The sequence below is a fragment of the Pseudonaja textilis genome, chromosome 3, assembly GCF_049901715.1.
Source record: "Pseudonaja textilis isolate UNSWEBS1 chromosome 3, rPseTex1.2, whole genome shotgun sequence".
NCBI lineage: Eukaryota > Metazoa > Chordata > Lepidosauria > Squamata > Elapidae > Pseudonaja > Pseudonaja textilis.
Window position 1 is genome coordinate 110054580 of NC_141992.1, and position 19416 is coordinate 110073995.

The 19416-nt window shown below is 36.3% G+C and overlaps 1 protein-coding gene across 1 annotated transcript in view; it reads right to left on the reverse strand.

Annotated features, from left to right (window-relative positions):
* PSD2 (pleckstrin and Sec7 domain containing 2) overlaps nucleotides 1-19191 on the reverse strand; it is a 92664-nt gene extending 73473 nt beyond the window's left edge. Inside the window, exons 1-3 of the mRNA XM_026700897.2 lie at nucleotides 18801-19191; nucleotides 3895-4497; nucleotides 2057-2545 (exon numbers count right to left, since the gene is read on the reverse strand). Of these exons, the coding sequence (XP_026556682.2) occupies nucleotides 2057-2545; nucleotides 3895-4433 (1028 nt within the window). The 5' untranslated portion in view covers nucleotides 4434-4497; nucleotides 18801-19191. The remainder of the gene's footprint in view (nucleotides 1-2056; nucleotides 2546-3894; nucleotides 4498-18800) is intronic.
* Nucleotides 19192-19416: the final 225 nt, after the last annotated feature.

Sequence of the window (19416 nt, forward strand, 5' to 3'; positions counted from 1 at the left end):
AGCACTATTAAAAGTAGAAAAACAATTAAACATTGCTTCTCAAGAGTAAAATGCATTTCTAAATACTGTCAAAACAGGGTTTTTTTCATTTAAACTCATCTTCTATATGTTCATTAACCAGTTAACAAAATTCACTGTAGGTAATTTACTAAGTGGGTTTAAAAAAAAGCTTGCCCATACCTGCTTTGTACTGTAATAAATATGTAATTTTTTAATAAAAGTAAATATGTTTAATATAGCAGGCTTAAATTGAATGGCTGACTTAAACTGATGGTGTGCACTACACATAATGCCCAAAACTGCCTTTTAATAGATAGTTTTCATATAACAATTTGATAAAATCCAGATAACATAAAATTCATCCAAATCCCATAAATGTTCCTAGGAGTGTTGAATTTGTCTGGGCATATAAACAGCTACTTAAAAATATATGTTCTATAGATTGAATAATACCTAAATAAAATTATTTAGGTCCAGGAAGAGCATTTTAGTTTATCATCTTTCTAAAACTGCTGACATGAGAATATCAAATCTAACTAATGAAAAAACTCACAGGGGGAAAAAAGAGAGAATTGTAAAACAATTTGCTATTTTAAATTTCTGACTCCAACTTTTACAACACTCAAAACCCTTAAATCTTTTCCTTCTCCCACTTCTTTTAGTGCAGGATTTTTTTTAAAAAAAATCCCCCCTTTTGGCTCCTATGATTTTTTTCTAACATTTAGTGTTTGGAAAATAACAAAGCAATATTTTGGTCAATCAATTTCAGGTTCAATCCAGTTTTTTAAAAAAGGCTTTATGAAGCTGACTCTGGAAGAAATCCCTAATTATACATGGAGATATCACTTACATGTCTCCTTAACTTTGCATTCCTGTCATTTGTCATTAACTCAGCAATGTGTCATATGCAACACAATGCAGTAAGACATGTGTAGATCTGTATATTGCTGAAACAAAGCAACCACTTCACAAGGGTATGGCACAACATAGGACAAGACAAGAGTCAACATTGCATTTGAAAGTTGGGGGCACTTTTTTCAAGATACCAAAGTCCACATTTTGGATAGATAGGATCACTAGTTTGAAAGAGGGGTAAAAAGGCCATTTATGTTAACATTGAGCAGCCTTCTCTCAAAAGAGGAAGAGGGATAAGACACCACCTATCCCCAATTTATAATGCAGACCTTTTGGCTGTTCCAAAAAGATTCCACATCTCTGACTCAGGTGACCCTAAGGTCACAGATAAAACCCCAAGTAGCCACAACAGCTCTCAGAGAGTTATCCAGTTGACTGCAAAGAAAATACAATCTTTCCATTCCCACCCCTCCACCAACTAATATCAGCTGTCAATAATTGTCCTTTCATCTCCCACACTATCCAATGCAACTGATGAAGCTTCCAGGATAGGAAGTAAAACATCTTCTTTTGCCTCAAAAAATCAGTCCAGTCGCCTTCTAAAAAATAAAAATCATTTTTGATACAGCTTGCAAATTTCAGGAGTTGAAGATTATTTGCGTTGCCTTAATAGGTACAGTATATATACAATATGGAAATAATTAGGGTTATCAGCCCCAAAATGTATTTGAAGTAATTATTAAATATGAATACTGTTAAATGTTACCACAATTTTTATATAGTAATAGTACAAATATTACTGAAAGTCTAAGATAATAATTTAATCATCTAAAAGTACAAAACAACTTTTGAAGGGAAAAGAATGGTTAACATGGATAGAAGAAGAAAGCAGAGACAATGACAAAGAGTACAAATATGAAATTGCTTAAAGAAGCAATTCTCAACCCTACCGATTAGACTTAGTCCCATCAGACAGTAAATCAACAGAAGTTATCATCCCCACTAATCATTTTAGTGAATCATTTGAAACTAGTATTGTCTGTGTGTTATTACCATTGCTGTTACCAAAAGCTACTATCGCCTTAGCTGCTATTATGAAGAGCAATAAGAGAAAGACTATGCAGTGCAGAAAACTGAATGGATTCATTAAGTGCTAAGCATGCAATTAAATAACAACTATAGTTTGAGTAAAGCAAATTACCTGATTGAATTATTAAATTTTGGAAGCTTTTCTTTTGACCGTTCCATATGATAGCCATTAGGAATATTTTTCAGTGATACTTGGCTCAGCACATTTTCAGACTGGCTGCTAGTGATGGAGTGCTGCAGGGGACTCCCCAAATCACCATCCATAACCCTGGCCATCATTTCACCCTGTTTCTCTGTTGCCCTGGGCTCCAGATCTTCCTTCTGGTTAGTGAGGAATTTCTGTTCTGAAAGTTCAGAACTTTCTTTGGTTCTTTGCTGAATAAGAGGTGTGAGTGGAGCTTCAAAGCTAACACAGCTGTCTGTCTCATCTGTAAGGGAGAGCACATCTAAGGAGTCCAGGCTGCTGTAGTATGTGCCCTTCATAAGGTCAGATTCCACAATTTTTTCAAAAGTAGAACTGAATCCATCCCTGATGTCTTTAAATGCGAAATCTTCCCTGTCGTAACTGCTGCAACGGAGCTTAGATTCTGCAACAATCAAGCTGAAATGGAAGCACATGTTAGATCAGTTAAAAATTTGTGCACAATAGATGCTATTTTTGTTGACTTTAATGAGGTAATTTAGGACAAAACATTGCAATTGCAAAGAAATAATATAATTCAATATTTTTATATATTATATTATATATATTATATATTTCAATATTATTACTCCTAATAATTTCTTCTCTATTTTCAGGAATGGAAAAGACAAACAGAGTGCTTGATTTCTTAAAAAATTCTACAAGATGCTGAAGAGGCAAGATGTTGTCCATGAAGGGTGGCGCTGACTATAAGAGATAGTTGGATACTTAGAAAAATAATCCAATGTAGCTCTTTCTAAATCTGCTTTGATTTAGATATGAATCATAAATAAGAGATTTGTATTCTCTCAACATTTTGTTGTTCAGGAAATCATTAAAGACCTGATTGTTCTGCCTTATGTTGGGAAAAGGTAATTGTAAAACCCCTTTTATTCTGGTATTTTTGCTTTTCCAGTTAGTCGCATTCTTTATATGTTTTCTTTAACTGTCAGAGTTGTTTAGAAGGTGGGTGATCTATAAATTAAGTAAATAAGATTTGGGAAATTGAAGCATTCTATCTCCCAGCAGTAGTTTAAGAGATCTCAGTGTTTTATCAGAGGGACAAAATATTTGCATTATAGAATTAGCATTGTATATCAGTATAGAATATACTGAATCAGTAAAGTGTTTCTAACTTTCCAGTTAAAGAAGAAAGGGTAGGAAGTCTTTTAATTTGTTTTAAAACCATATGCCACTTGTTTTTGTTGCTGGTTTTTTAAATAAGATATGTTATTTCCTGGCATAGTTGCATTTTCAGTGGGAATTAATTTTGACCAGCTTCAGGGAGCCCCCGATGCTCCATTTCCTAAGGCACATCTATTAGGCTCTCAAATCTATTCCTCTCTACACTCCCAAATAAAAATGAAGAGCATGGGACTGGGCAAACTTTCAGAAAGTATTTTCCATAATATTCTTTTATAAGTGACACCCTATAAGTGTTCCCTAGTTATAATGTGCCCCCCTTTTAAAAAGTCACTGCAAAAAGATACTTTTAAACTAACGGCAGCTACCAAATTCTTGCTTTCTTGGGATTATTCTAAAGTGACAAAATAGTTTTGAAGAATTACTGAAATATAAGAATTAATTTAAGTAATAAATGAATGCTAAACTCTGCTGTTCCTTGGCATGAAAAAGTATTCCATGATGAAGCCACCTGAAAATACATTCTAGAACTTTAATTCTACTACATCAATGGAAAGTTGAATGATACCATAGCAGAACCTGCTTCTCTTCTTTTAAAGGAAAATCATGGTTTGCCTATTTGTTACCTTATGTGCTCTTCTCCATCCTCAGGATAAAACAGCTCAGTAACATCCCGACATGATTGCAAACCATGATTGTTCCTTCTATCATTGAGAAACAACTCATTTGCCAAGATGTTCTCTTTGAAAGCAGCACTGCCAGTCCTTGGAGTGAACAGAGTTTGTGCTCTGTCTTTATCGTTCTCTGTACCAGGCTTTGATTCAGCAGGTAACCCATTTGTGTGCATTAAGTTGCTGATGCTGTCACTGTTGATCACTAATTGTTCTTGCTGGCCATTTCTCTTCTGCATACTCATCTCCTGCCATGCATCTATTTCCACTTCCTGATGATTGTTTGCGTCACCCAGGCAGTCTTCATCTGTCTGGGTTCTGTTCTCCATTGCTCTGAAAGTCTCGGCATCATTCTGAATACTGGGTGTGATAGCTGGAACATCTGTAAGCTCTGTAAGTTGCTCTCTCTCATTAGACACAATCATGGCTAGTTGAAACCCGGAGGTATTTGATTCATTACACTCTGAAATTGACAGTGGAATATTTCCATTCATCTTCAGCTGATTGTACCTTTTCCTGGGTTCCTCTGACTTTTTTTCTTGATTATGATCCTTTAGCCTGTGACAAGAAAACAGAAAACTACCTAAATCAATTATAAAGTGTGTTTAAAAAACTCAATTTCTCAAAATCATAACATTTTAAAACATTAAAAGATATAAATCTGCCAACTATGGACACTCCTGCAGATGATGAGATACTTTAGCTCACAGCAAAATAATTGCTTATTGTAATTATCCTTCACAGAATTCTAATGTCTCACAAAGAATGACAAGTTTGGATGCACAAGCTGGATGTTGACAGTTAATTATTAAAATTAAAAAAAAAACAGTAGCAGGGGAAGAAAAAAGCACAGCAAGTAAAAAAAAAATTAAAATTAAAATTAAATTAGTTCAGCACTTCAGTTTGAAAGTCAAAAAGATGCTTTGATGCACAAGGGACACGAATGTAACCCTTGTCTACATCTCCTTAAAACAGCCGTGACTTTTCCCAGGATCAAGCAAACTGGGATTTGCTCTAAAGAGTTGAAGAGAAGTTCTCCATTTGTGTCCCTGCACCCTCTGAGGCTTTCAAATATAGAGTCCCACAGAGGCTTAATAATTATTTATTACTGCCCTTGAAATTGATATTGCCAACTTCCAGAAAGTTGTTAATAAAAAGTAACATGTTTTCTTGGAAGGAAATTTCAGAGACTAAAAGGCTGCCTCCTTGAACTAACTAGAGAGCTCTTGAGGCCTCCAAGAATGAGCTGAAAAAATGAAAAATTCAAATAGGAGAGGTAACTCTTTCAAATATTTGTGCCGTAAATTGTGAGCTTGTTCTAAACTGTTCAGGTCAACAGAATTCTTTAAATTGCTGAAGTTTTAAGTTATTCTATTTCACTAGTATTAACAAACAGCATATAACACTCTAGACCAGTGGTTCTCAACCTGTGGTCTGTGGACCCCTGGGGGGCTGCAATGTCATCACAGAAGATCTGCGAAGACTTAAATAAATGTTATGATTTAAATCTTGATGGTCTTGGTGGTCCATGATCCATGGCCACAAAAAGTATTTAAAGGGCATCCATGGTGAAGAGAAGCTGAGATCCACTGCTCTAGACCAATTTTTATTCCTGAATGCTGTTCAGTCTATTTCAATTAGAATGGACTTTTGCATTAATTGGAAAGCTGTATTTTCCTTCTGATTTCAAAGACCCTAATTCAGCCTAAATCAATCCAATTCAGTCATGTCTAGAAGCAACTAAAAATGAAAAATCACAATTCACTCTTTTTTCAAATTGCTCCATTTCACATTCTTAAACAGTTAGATGAGGGGATTGAAGGGGCACTCATGCCACGCCTTATGAGAAGACCCATATCTCTGGAAAAAGAGTCTAACACTGGGAAAGGTAGAAGAAAAGACAAGAAGGAGATGACCATATTTGCATCATTTCCCCTTCAAACCAATAAGGATCTTGTGGATAGACTCAATTGCAGAATAGGGCGACCTGAAAAATTAGGTTAAGGACAGATTGTCATGGAGGAAATCTATCTATGTGGTCATTAGGAGTTGAAAACTACCTGTAAATATAGTAATGGCAGAGAAATAGTGATCTTTTGCTCCCCTCCTCCTTTACCGCCCCGAGGTAGATCTTAATAGCAACTCTAACTCATGCTCAATCACATTCATTCCCTAATATCCTCTAGTGGTGCTCTAGATGTCTCTTGCTTCATTTCCCTGAATTCCTTGATAAACCAAAGAGAGATCCAAGATCTATAAGATGAAAGTAGCCACATAAGGCTGATCCAACCCAAAGCTCCAGCTACCAACTCTTTCCAAACCATGACTAAAGCTTCTGTTGTCTTATGCAGAAAATCTTCAGGAACAAGCCCAAGCTCTCTGAAATCCAATGGGTCTATCTGAAGTGAACCAATCAAATTGGTTCTGGTTGATCTGAGTTAGCTCATGGCCACCATGTTGGCCTGAACCTATGTCAGACTCCAACCCAAAGAAGACAAATTGAACTCCTCCAAGACCATAAGCTTTAGGGAACTCCATATGGCTACACAACCAAAAAGCTCAGGGAAGTTGCAATGCAACAGGGAAGCTGGTACAGTGGAACGTCGGGTCACAAATGCTCCTGTTCACAACCAAATCGGGTGACGACCAAAAATTTGGGGAAATTCTTGCTTCTGGTCATGAACAGATTATCGGGTGCCGATCAATTTTCCCTTCCATGCATGTGCAGAATTGTAGGTGCATGCACAGTCTTGCTTCCGGTCACGACCAAATCGAGTTGCGATCAAGCTCCTGGAACAGATTACGGTCATGACTCAAGATTCCACTGTATAGGAGCAGCAATCTCAACTGATCCCTAGAGCCCTGGTTAACCATCAGAGTCTGGCATCCAATTATCTGCAAGGCTCTATAAGCCCCCAGAGTACTCTACCATCCCTACTCTAGGCTCTTCGCTAATGCCAAAGCAAAAACACAGGTGGGCATATTTCAGAACATCCCAGGCAGGACTCAGTAACACACACCAGATAAGTCTTCTCATCCATGATTAAGTCACAGAAAAGGAAGACTTTATTACACTGCAGCTGCAACCCAAAACCTCTGAAGGCCCAAATAAGGTAGAGTGCAGGAAGCCAGAACATATCAGGACCAAATACCAGGGACACATTTCCCAAGGGCAGCTTGACCTCTTACCCCTTACCCATCAGTGCTGCATGTTCCTGCCTAGCCTCAAATAAATAAAATGGCTTATATTTCTAAATCTATTAAGACCCCAGTATTATACAAGCACATTTACATTTATGATTGTGAACTCATGGAGAACTTCTGACAGTCTTGCCATTTTCCACAAAATACTGGCCAATAGCTGAATGTGCAGAATTTTCAGCCAGTATCCACATCTAATTTTTCAAACTGAACAAAAATTGAGAATAAATCCAAAAGCCAGCTTGAAGGGGAAATGTGCAAGGAAAGAGCAAGGGGAACAAATGCATGGAATGTTTCCAAAGGTTTCTCAGTTGCCAACACAGCAAACCTCTGTTACGTTACAACCCCTTGCCAGAAATTCTACAGTTGAGCAACTTTCCTATTCCATACTAGCATCTTGCTATACTGGGTGAATTGGTGAAAACATTATTTCTCATGCTGAAAACGTTGAGTATTGATTCTGAAAGCTTCATAACCGCAATTGCTGTATAATGATTTCAGCACCTGCTACATAAAGTTGGGGAGGCAGCAATTTCTCCTCATCATAAGAGGTTGCTAATTTACATGACAAAGTTAGTGAAAATATCAGTATCCAACTTGATAATAATCTCCAACTTTCCATAGAAATAAACTGTAGTTTTATGCTATTCCCAAACACATTCCAAGTAAAAGTAATTTGAGAGTTTCAAAAGCTGCTAACATATCAACTTCAAATTGAGAAACCAAAGAATGTTTTAGTAAGATATATTACAGATAATCCAATATGTCTGTACATCAAATGTTTTGAAAGAAATAAACTGCTTTAGAAAACTATAAGTAGTCCTTGATTCACAATTGAGCCCAAACTTTCTGTTGCTAAGTGAAACATTTGTTAAATGAATTTTGCTCCATTTTACGACCTTTCTGGCCACAGTTGTTAAGTGAATCACTGCAGTTGTTTAATTAGTAACATGGTTTTAAGTGAATGTGGCTTCCCCATTGATGTTGCTTGTAAGAAGATCGCAAGAGTTGACCACATGACCCTGGGACACTGCAGGTGTCATAAATACAGGCCAGTTATCAAATATCTAAATTTTGATCACATGACCATGGAGATGGTCCAATGATTTTAAGTGTGAAAAACAGTCATAAGTCACTTTTTTCAGTGCTGTTGTAGCTTTGAATGGTTACTATATGAACTGTTGTAAATTGAGGATCACCTGTATTAGAAATATTTAGATTGCGATTATATCCAATTATCGATTTCTCATGTAAGTAAGGTTCAAATTAAATTTTTACCTCAGAATCTTTCTAATATGTCTTGAGGTTTTTTTATATTGGAAAAACAACTAAAAAAAGGATTAAGATCTTTACCAAGATATACACTGTAGTACATAAAATCATAGGGCTGGAAGGGACTTAGGAGGTCCTCTAATCCAATCCTCTGTACAAGGCAGGAGACTTTATAGAAAAATGTCAGGTAATACTTTGTAATTGTGTCCATTATGTCTTTTAAAGAAATTATTTGGATTAATGACACATGAAGAAATAAGCCCAAGATAAAAGTTGGAAAATCTGGAATATTAAACCCTTTATCCTTGCATGGAAGTCAGAATTTAGGTAACAGAAACATTGTGTTCATAAAACCTTTCTTGATAATTTTTTTATATATATAACAATTTTGTTAATTTATAATGTAGCATTAAAAAATACAAAAGTAAATAATAGGGAAAATAGAGAAGGAAAAAGAGAAAAGTGGGGGAAAGAAAAGGAAAGAAAAGGCATTGACTTCCAACTCCCTTAACAACAAACCTCAACTTTTTACTTTTACCTAATAGTTTAAACTAGCCATTTCTATAGCAACAAATCTATCTAACTGGTAAAACCCAAAATCAAAGTTACATTTTTTACACCTCAAGCACAAAGTCTAGAAGTGCTTTCCAAATAGAAATAAAACTATTTGTGTTTTTTCTTTGATCAAAAGCAAGTCGATTTGGCCATCTCTGCTAACTCCATACATTTTTGCAGCCATTCGTCTATTGTGATGATCAACGTGACCTTCCATTTCTGTGCGTAGAGTAATCTTGCTGCCGTCAACATGTATAATATCAAAGTTCCATTTTTTTCCCCAAGTGTTTTTCCATTAAACCCAAAAGAAAAGTGACTGGTTTTCTGTTTATACTCACTTTAATAATTTTCTGTACTAAGATGTGAATCCTATTCCAATATCTCTTTGCCTTATCACACATCCACATAAATGATAAGAAGTCCCTTCTTTACATTTTCATTTCCAACATTCATTTGAAATACCTTTATACATTCTTGACAACTTGTCTGGAGTTAAATACCAATGATATATCATCTTATAGAAGTTTTCTTTTAAGTTATAATTTAATGTAAATTTCAAACCTTTCTTATATACATTTTCCCATTGTTCAAGCATTACATTATATCCGAAGTTGCTGGCCCATTGAATCATACTTGTTCATTTTCCAGATTTAAATTCAACAACATTTTACAGACTTTAGCAATAATAGGTTCATCATTACCACACATTAAATTTCCAATTTATTTTTAACAAAGTTAAAACCATCATTCTTTTTGTCTAACTTGAATCTTTTCTTCAATTGTTAAATAATGTAAACCAGTGGCAGACATGACCTTCTGGTTCTAGCTTGTCTTTAGACTTGAGGGTAGAGTCACCCAAGTTGAAAGATATTATTTTACCATCAGATCATCAGTTCGGCCTTGTCACCATTTTTCTAAAAAAAAAAAAAAAAAAGCTTCCTGTGGGGAAATGTAAAGAGGCACCTTTGTGGAAACCCTTGTTTTATATTTATTCCAAACTCTCAGAATGGCACATCTAACAAAATGGGTTGTTGAAATCCACATTTATTTTAATTTTGTCATACCATAGGTAACCATGGCATCCAAATATTAATTCATGACCTTCTAAGTCCAGTAGCCTCTTATTCTGAAGGCTCACCCGTTCTTTTAGCCAAAGCAAACACCAAGCATCAAAGTAAAATTTCAGATCTGATAACCCTCTCTTTCTCAATAATTTCTCAGTTCGTTGATAGAATATTTGATAAAGGAAAAATAACACAGAATTTCCCACTTGGAATATTAAACTTTGATATGGAAGCGGTGTTAGTTCTTTTAACATTTATTCTCACTTATAAATTCATTGGCATTTTCTCCCCATAAGCACATGGAAATTTTATATTATTAAGAATCTGAATTAAACAGCTTGAAATACTAAATCAAGAATGATATTTCCTTAGGGATAATTAGTCTAAGATTTTTAAATGAATGCATAAAATAAGCAAAGTTCTATTGTGCATAAAGTTTCACAGCTCAAAGTTAAACTGTTAACTGAATAACTTGACATTTTACTCCAGTGTTTCTCAATTTTAGTAGCTTTAAAATGTTTCAACTCCCTGAATTCTCAGAGAAACACTTCTTTACCAAATGGCTGAATGACATCCACTCATTTAGGTAAATATCAATAAGAAACAAATATCTTCTGTATACAGTTACAATTTGTGTTCAGCTCAATTTAAAATATTAGTTGGATTTAATTAACACGCCAATGGATTTAAAATGAAATTATTGCTTTCTCTGTCATTAAGCAACTGCCCCCTTGAACACAATTTCCCTCTTTTCTACCACCCTGCTCGCCTTCCATGGTGATACTTTCACCATATCAAAAACCTTGCTTAAATTGTTCTATTAGGCTTATATATCATTCCACTTAACTGGCTGAGAGGCTTTTTCCAGCAAAGCCACTAATGCCAATTCTCCTATTGTGTTTCTAAAATATTAGCAGTCTAATGTTTTTTGAAGGCTGTCACCCATTTATTATGCCAGTTTGCACAAGATGAATTATCAAAGCTAATATAATTTGAAATCTGTGTTCCAGTTATGCTAATGCATGAAATAAATTATATTGGACAGCATTTTAGGAAGCCAAATATGAATTTTGTTTATTCATATTTGGCTTCCTAAAATGCCTGTCCAATTTCCCAACCTGAGCTCAACTTTCCAGATGCTTTTGAGTCCCATACAGATAAGTAATAAGAGGTGACAACAACACTGTGTGGTCAGATGGATAGGCCGAAAAGATCCTTTGAAGAAACTCTGTGGCAATGTGGAATTCTTTGAAGGATTATGAAGTTGTGCCATACGAACAAAAATGTGTTTTTGGAATGCCAGAATCTGTCTTTGTAGAAAGGCACTTTTTTTTTTTTTTGCTTCTGGAATGTCCAATTGACAGGATATTGTAGGGTCATCCTTTCTGATGTGCTGCCACAGAAGAAGATTGAAGGGGGGAAAGGGGACTCCTGTGCTGATATAAGTATGCAGAACTTTAAAAAAATTAAAACCAAAATGAAATACAAGAAAAGAAATGAAATTCCTCTAGCCATAATCTCGTACACCATAAATGCAAATCTCATTTCTCCAACATGATAATTTGCTTCAGAATTCCTTTGCATTCAATCAATCATGGCCCTTTTCCTTCATTCATCCAGTTCAATTTACATCCATTCCTATAATAAAATACAGCACAAGTGAATGAATAGGCTCAAAGCTGTATAGGTGGTCCTTGACTTATGGCTGGTCACTTAGCGACTGAAGTCATGATGGACCTCCCTGGGAGTACTTATATCCCGCTTCCAGTGGCTTTCCCCTATGGTCACATGACTGCTGTCGGGCACATGGTAACGGGCCTGTATTTACAGCCGTTTGCAGCATCATGCCGTCATGTGAACATGTTTTATGACAGTTTTGCCAAAAAAAATGGTATTTACTTCTGGATTTCAGCAAAACTGGCCCATAGTCACCCATTAGTTTACTTAATGACGACAGTGATCATTTTACAACCATGTCATTTCCTTAATGACCATGGCAAAAAAGGTCATAAAATTGAGTTGGTCACATGGGTGACCCGATTTACAGGTGTCACAATTTAAGGCCATGATGAGCAGGCTCCCTTATGGTCATACGCTGAGGACCACATGTAGAAATTTCTAATAACCAGATTTGCAACACTTAACTGCCATGTGACTGGTTCTGGGTAGTAGTGGAAGGCACTCTGACTTGATTTAATAATTTAATTCATTCTTGTCCCAAAGGTGCATTTTTCCACTAAACAATTGGACTTTCTTGATTTTTTTTTCTGAAAACATTTTATTTATGAAAACTTCAGAGAATTTCAGAACTGAAGAAGCTTCTTGGATGAGAAGTGAAACTTTTTCAAAGAAAAAAAAACCAAGAATGTCCAGTCACATTTTATAATAAAGCATCTTTGGACAATCAAAGACTGAGAACTTCCATAGACTCAAAGCTCGAAGAGAATGAAAGAAGTTGGTTCTGCTTGTTCATCACTTAAAAAATTATTTATTTTCGTACTTCAGCTATTTTGCTTTTCATTTCCACAACACTGCTGTTGAGACCAACCCATTTTCTTCTTAACATATCTCAAAGCTAGCAGCACTATTACATGTCTCATTATTTATACAGTCAGAATAGTGGTTTTTAAAAATACATTGCAGTTTATTTTGTCTGCAAAAACTCCAAACTATTTATGGAACAAAGAACTCAGCAATCTAGCTGACGGGCAGGATGAACTTATACAACTCATCTGGCTCACTAAACCTGGACAAGAACAGCACAGCTGCAGCCTGCCTCTCTTCTCTACTGAAAATAACATTACCCCAATATTTTTGGTCAGGTAATTTAGTGTATATGTTTGACAGAGGACTTAAGCTATTGTCAGGCTATTTAATTTCACATATACTCACTGCTTCCCATTTTAGTGCCATTTTTAAAATGGGGGATCATTTATATTTATACACAATTGATCTTAAAAATATTCATACTGCATTTTCATTTTCTCTAAAGAATACATTTTCATGCACATGCACATTTATTTTATTCTTAAAATGCTGTAGTTTCCAAATCTCAGGGAAATATAGAAGCACGAACAAAACAAAATCAGAATGATAATGCATAACATAAAAAGAACTAAATGGTATAAAACCATGATGATGAACCTATGGCACACGTGCCACAGGTGACATGCAGAGCCATTTGTGCTGGCACGTGAGCTGCAGGTAAATTTACCTCACAGCTGATTTTTGGCTGGTTTGAGGCCTTTTTCGGCCTCCCAGAGGCTTGAGGAAGGCTTCTGCAGGCTTTGCAGGCCAAAAACTAGCCCCGTTTTGTCACTTCCTGTTTTTCCGAAAATACTGCTGTGAGGTGCAGTGCAGGTAAGGGGTGGCGGGGGTGGGTGGGGATTGCATGTGCATGTGTAGGGGGCACTCATTGCCTTCTGGGTGCTGGCACGCGTGCAAGTGCACGCACAATATTTGGCACAGGAACCCAAAAAGGTTAGCCACCACTGGTATAAAACATCCTTAAAGCATCACACAGTGAAATAAAGAAAATGAAAATGAATAGGCACAAAAATGATAACAAGATTTGAGCAGAAGAATAGAATTACGATGTATTTTTATGAAACCCCCTCCTCCCCCCCCAAACTCCAAAAAACTATTTATATACTATAGAACTCGGGGAAATTAAGTACAAGAGTATGCCACTGCCCTGGGGCAGAGCTGAAGAGCTCATTTGGAACACATCCCCTCCCATTTTTGACCCCAAACATGGGATCTGCAAAACTCAAAGAAGCATTTACAAATTCAAAAGACAACTGCACACTGATCATAGTAAGGCAAGCAGAAATTGGGTTACTCCATGTCACTTGTTTATGCTCTATATTTCCCTGTGATCTTTTGCTATAAGGAAACTACATTTTAAGAATAAAACAAATGTAAATGTGTATAAAAATGTATTCTTTATAAAGAATAAAATAACTATGTACGTGTATGAAAATGTATTTAGAGAAAATGGAGATGCAGCATAAATATTTTAAGATCAATTGTGTATGAATATAAATGGTCCCCCATTTCAAAAGTAGGACTAAAATGGGATGCAGTGAGCATATGTGAAATTAAATAGACTGACAGTAGCTTAAATCCTCTCTCAAATATATACACAGTTAAATCACTGTGATATTGGGAATAAACAAATTTATTTCAAAAATAGAATTGAATTTAGAAAAACTTGGGACTTTTAAAAGTAGTCTTTTATTTTAGACATTGGCATACAGTAAATACTTTCAATATATATTTCTATTGGGCTATGGCTAAAAATGATAAGGCAAACCTATATTAGCAGTTTATATGAAACCTCCTTCACTTGTGTGGCACATAATGGCTCCCCAAACCATTCCACTGTCAGGATTTCTCCTTACAGTACTTTGGGGCCTCCATGAACTCCTTGATCTCTATTACCAATCAATTTCTTTAAAAGTTTGTTACCTTATAGAAAGTAGCCATGATGAGTAAGAAAAAAAGTGAACACTGAATTTAATTATGTCAGATGCCCTAAAATTAGGATGACCATGATTGGTCTTCAAAATACAATTTCTTTTCTTTTCTTCTGGGGGTGAGAGAATGGAGACATCTTTGGATCAAGAGAGATTTTTTTTTAATTTTATTGTAAGTCTCAACTTATTTTTATCTAATATTTTATGCAGTGACCATAGTTCATTGTATAATGTCTAAACCTCAAACTGTCCTACTCAGGAAGTCCCAGAATGCAGCCAATTCATATTTTTAGGACATAAAATCCCAACATATAGTTTACTAACTTTTGAAAGAAAAAAGTAATTGGCCAGGGTCTCAGCTATCTCTAGGCTTTTGATTCTATACCCCAAGAGAAACTCTGAAGTTAGCCATCTTCATGATCAATCACCATCTTGTCAAGCTCATTCATTCGTTCATTCACTCACTCACTCCCTCCCTCCCTCACTCATTCATTGCTACCTACATTATTGCCTATGCCAAACTGTATAATGTGTGGCCCAGCAACATTTGTTGAAAAATAATCAATCTACTGCCACTAAATGTCACTTCTTCCAAGAAAGACCAGTGGTGGGATTCAAATTTTTTTACTACCAGTTGTGTGGGCGTGGCTTGGTGGGCATGGCAGGGGAAGGATACTGTAAAATCTCCAGTCAAAGATGGTATTTGCCAGTTCTCTGAATTACTCAAAATTTTCGCTCCCGGTTCTCAAGAAATGGTCAGAACTTGCTTGAATAACACCTCTGAGGAGGACCCTATGTCATCATTCATTTTATAGCCACTTGTAACTCGAAAGACACATTGCTGAGCACCTCCCATGCCTTCAGGCCACACAGGCCCAGCCAGCTCCGTCACCCTACTCCGTCATCCCCAAATAGCAGATTGGCACATCAAGTATTCCTTTGTGGCCTGTGATTATTTTTAAAATCTTTTCCTTTCTACAAGTTGTGTTAGCTTGGTTTACTCTTATGTACCTGGGCTTCAGGCAAGGATACTGCTTATAAGGACAAAATCAGGAAAAAAGCAATATTACATAGTTTTAAAAATTAATAAGTAAGGAGTGATTTGCAGAGGGATAAAGAGAGGAGGATTAAGCAAAAACAAAATAATTATATTTATAACTGTTATAACTCTTACTAAAAGAACAGGGTAAGGTAGGTAATTGGAAAGGAGAGCAATCAAAAGTTGGAAAAGCAAACTAAGGAGGGAAAATCAAGTGACAACAGCAATGAGGTTGATGAAAAATAAAATTAGTTGTTAACTAGAGAAACATTGCCATACAAAAATGATTCCTGTGCTTAAAAAAAACAAAATAAGCATTTCACCAGCTGGCCAAAAGGTTGCAACTAGAATAATTAATTGTAAAGATTGTCTTCATTTCAAGCTCAACCTGCTGATCTCTGTGTCCCATGCTTCTTCTCCCCACCAATATCTGATATGAACCAGCACCAGATGGTTTTCCCTTCTTGGTGGATGGCATTCACCTTCTTTTCAGTGCACCAAGTTTCTGAATCATAGGACAGACCCAGGGAGGAGGTTGAATGGGAGGAAAGCAAATCAGACATCTATACTGTGTCTAGCTTCAACAATGCGTGCCAAAGAACAGTACTGAGATAACTTTTATTTTCCCCCCCTTGACCAGCAAGTAATGGGACAGCTCGAGAACTAGGATTCTGACTAGTACAGGCAAGCTGAGTCAAGAATGTCGGAAACGTGCACTTCTTTGCAGAAAGCTGAAATGTATGTTTTCCCCAGAATATTCTGTTTGAAAAATATTTATTTCAAATTCTGTGGACAGCATTCTGAAATTGTGAAATCAAATATTATTATAACCAGCAATAGCCAGAGTTAAAAATAAAATCCATACACTACATAATGTCACAGCCAATAAAGAATTCAAATTTCACCTGAAATTAAACTACTTATCATTTGTATCATATTTTCCTCCAGATTCCTTAGGGGAACATGGATTGTTCATCACAAGAGTTCAGTAAACTTGAATAGAAAATGAACAATTATGATTAGCACAAAGCCACCTAATCAACTTCATGGTTGAAGTCCAAACATCACACAAGCAAACAGACCCTTTTCTCTTCTGACGGATGTGTCTATGTGTGATCATTGCTGTTAAAAACTTGATCAAGCCCCGTTTTAGGGCTTATGCTGCAGTTTATGTAGACTTCCCAGATGTTTGGAAACTGTCACTAAATCCAGCTATGGATTCCATGGAATTGCAAAAAGGGGTTCAGGAGGCAGGTGTCATTGTGGTGCTACAAGTTGCCTACCCAAGTTCAGTTTCCATCTCCAGGAAAATCCAGATGAATCCAATTGTTGGGATTCGACTGGAAGAGATCCCAGATCATTTCATTCAGAAGGTTTGAAACTGAGCCAATGCATCATGCTTTCAAAGCTCAGTGAAAGCTGTTTAGATTGAAAGCATTGGGCAGAAGGAGAAGAATTTTCTTTTGTCTTTGGAAAATGTATAACTGCCATTTCCAGTTCAGTTGAACGCCTCCTTTTTCCTAACAAAGCATGAATAGTTTCTATTCTGCAGGTATAAAGTTCCAATTCAGCCATCTTAATTCTTTCAGAGGAGTAAAAATCAAGCATAGACATGGTTAGCTTCTCTTCTTATAACAATCCAATCTGCAGAGTCAAAGTGAACAGGCTAAGATATATATATGGAAACTTGATAAAGGATAGTTACTACCAATTACAGTTCTATATACCTTGATACAAGATAGTATATGGATTTGTGTCATAAAACAGAGCAGATCCTGATGATGAAATGTTGCTGGCTTGGAGATATTTGCCATATCAATATGCTCTTTCCAACGTAAATTTTTACCTGACATATTACTAGTTATTAAATGGTAAATGGTGAAATCAGAGATGCCTTACCCACTGCATTTCAGATAGGACTTCAAATACATGTTCAGTATGGGTATAGGATAAGGCTAGATTAAATAAAGGGTAAAACTGAACCCACACCCCAAATAAAAGAATCCAGCTACAATAGAATTAAACATGCCTGCATTGTAAAACTGAGTACATTATGGGAGACACATATGTTTGTCACAGGAGCAGCCTAGGTTTTACAGTGTGCCTTAGGGGGAAGCATTTTGCCTTAAAATATATTTCTTTTCTTCAAGAGCTGACATCTTCCCTTTTTTGTCAAATACAAAATATCCCCCTCACTGTGGCTGAAAAAAGTGAAACACCCACCCAGACTAGACTGCATGGTTGAAATTCAGAAGGGGAGGGAAATGCCATTAAATCCTAATAAAACAAGTCAAATCTCCCATTACATTATTTACAAAAAAAACAAAAAAAACCCAACCCTCTGCAAGATTGTTTTTCAACGCATCTCTTAAAATGATTTAGAGATTAAATTCTATTGGTCCCTGCTTCATCTTCATCTCCAGTTTAATGAAAGTGGACATAGGCACCAACGCTAATGCAGCAGCTACAACCAAGGTGTCTTAGCAAAGAAGCCAGAATCAAGTGAAATCATTTCCTTTACATCCTGAAATATTGACTGTTTCTTCCTAAAACAAAAGGGACACATTTGTAATACATAAAAAGCAAAACATGAAGAAAAGGACTAGGTTAAAACAAGACTGCATCACATTTTGATGGTTCACATAAATCTTCCTTGTACCATCTCCATGACAACCCTACAAGGTGGATGTTACAATGCTGAACTGATGCTTAAAAGTGATGATATAAAATACAGCACCAAATGCATCAGAATTTTTTTTCCTTTTTTTCCCTTTTCTTTACATAATGAATGGTAACCTGTGCTAAATAATAAGTGTGTGCGTGCTAAATAATAAGTTTGATTGTGAGTTGATACTTGTTATCCATGTCTGGATCTTTGAGGCTGGACAAGGCAAAATATGAACATAATTATTTGAACAGTTCATTTTTCATTTCCCAGATTTCAGTCTAATAATTCATATATAAAAATAAGTTGCTTGTCTAAATGAGTCAAGGCATATTAAATGAAGATACGATGGTGCTTCAATAAAACAGTAATATTTACATCTCAGCCTATAGGAACATAGAGTATGCTTATTGAGACATATGTACATTTGAGGATGCTAGAGATAAATGAAACCCTAGTAACTGCAGTTGTAAGTAAATGCAAGAGATATTCATGAGTGTAAGATTAATCAAGCACTTATTCAAGAACAATATGCTATAGAGTGGCTAGATATAGGATCAAATCAAGCAGGTTGTGTTTCCACTTACCAAAGCTAAAACGTTTTCCCCCAAACACAGTTCGTTTTGCTCCACAATCCATGCAAAATCAGCAGCAGCTATTTGTAAGAAGTCATCCTGTTCCTCGTGCCTTCCCAGACTTTCTTCTTTCCCTTACCATCACTACTTGCATGGATTTACGCCTCCCTAGCTTTTCCTTCAGGTGTCAAAAAATTGCCAGGAATCAGGTTGCAGAAAAGGCAGGAGGGGACAAAAGGGAGGGGGAAGGAGGGAGAAGTCTGAACCAGAAGGCGGAGATCGTCGGAGCCCACAGCTCACCTTCTGTGCGGAACAGTGGGAGAAAGCTGATGCACGAGGCTTTGGGTGAATATGCAGATAAAGCAGCTAGCCATTGAGGCAGCAGCTCCTAGGGCAAGAGGGAGCAAACCTCGCAGAGTATTTCACATTTTCCTCAAAAATCTGAGAGATGGATGACTCTGCTAGCCAATCAGATATTTGGAAACTGGAAACGAGGAAATTCCTGCCAAAGAGACAAGCCGTCTTTAAGAAAATGGGATGCATACAAATTGAGTTGGTTATTTTTTTTTTACACGACCTTTTTTTGGTTGACTAGTGTTTTCAGACGCAGAAACATACATTCTCCCGA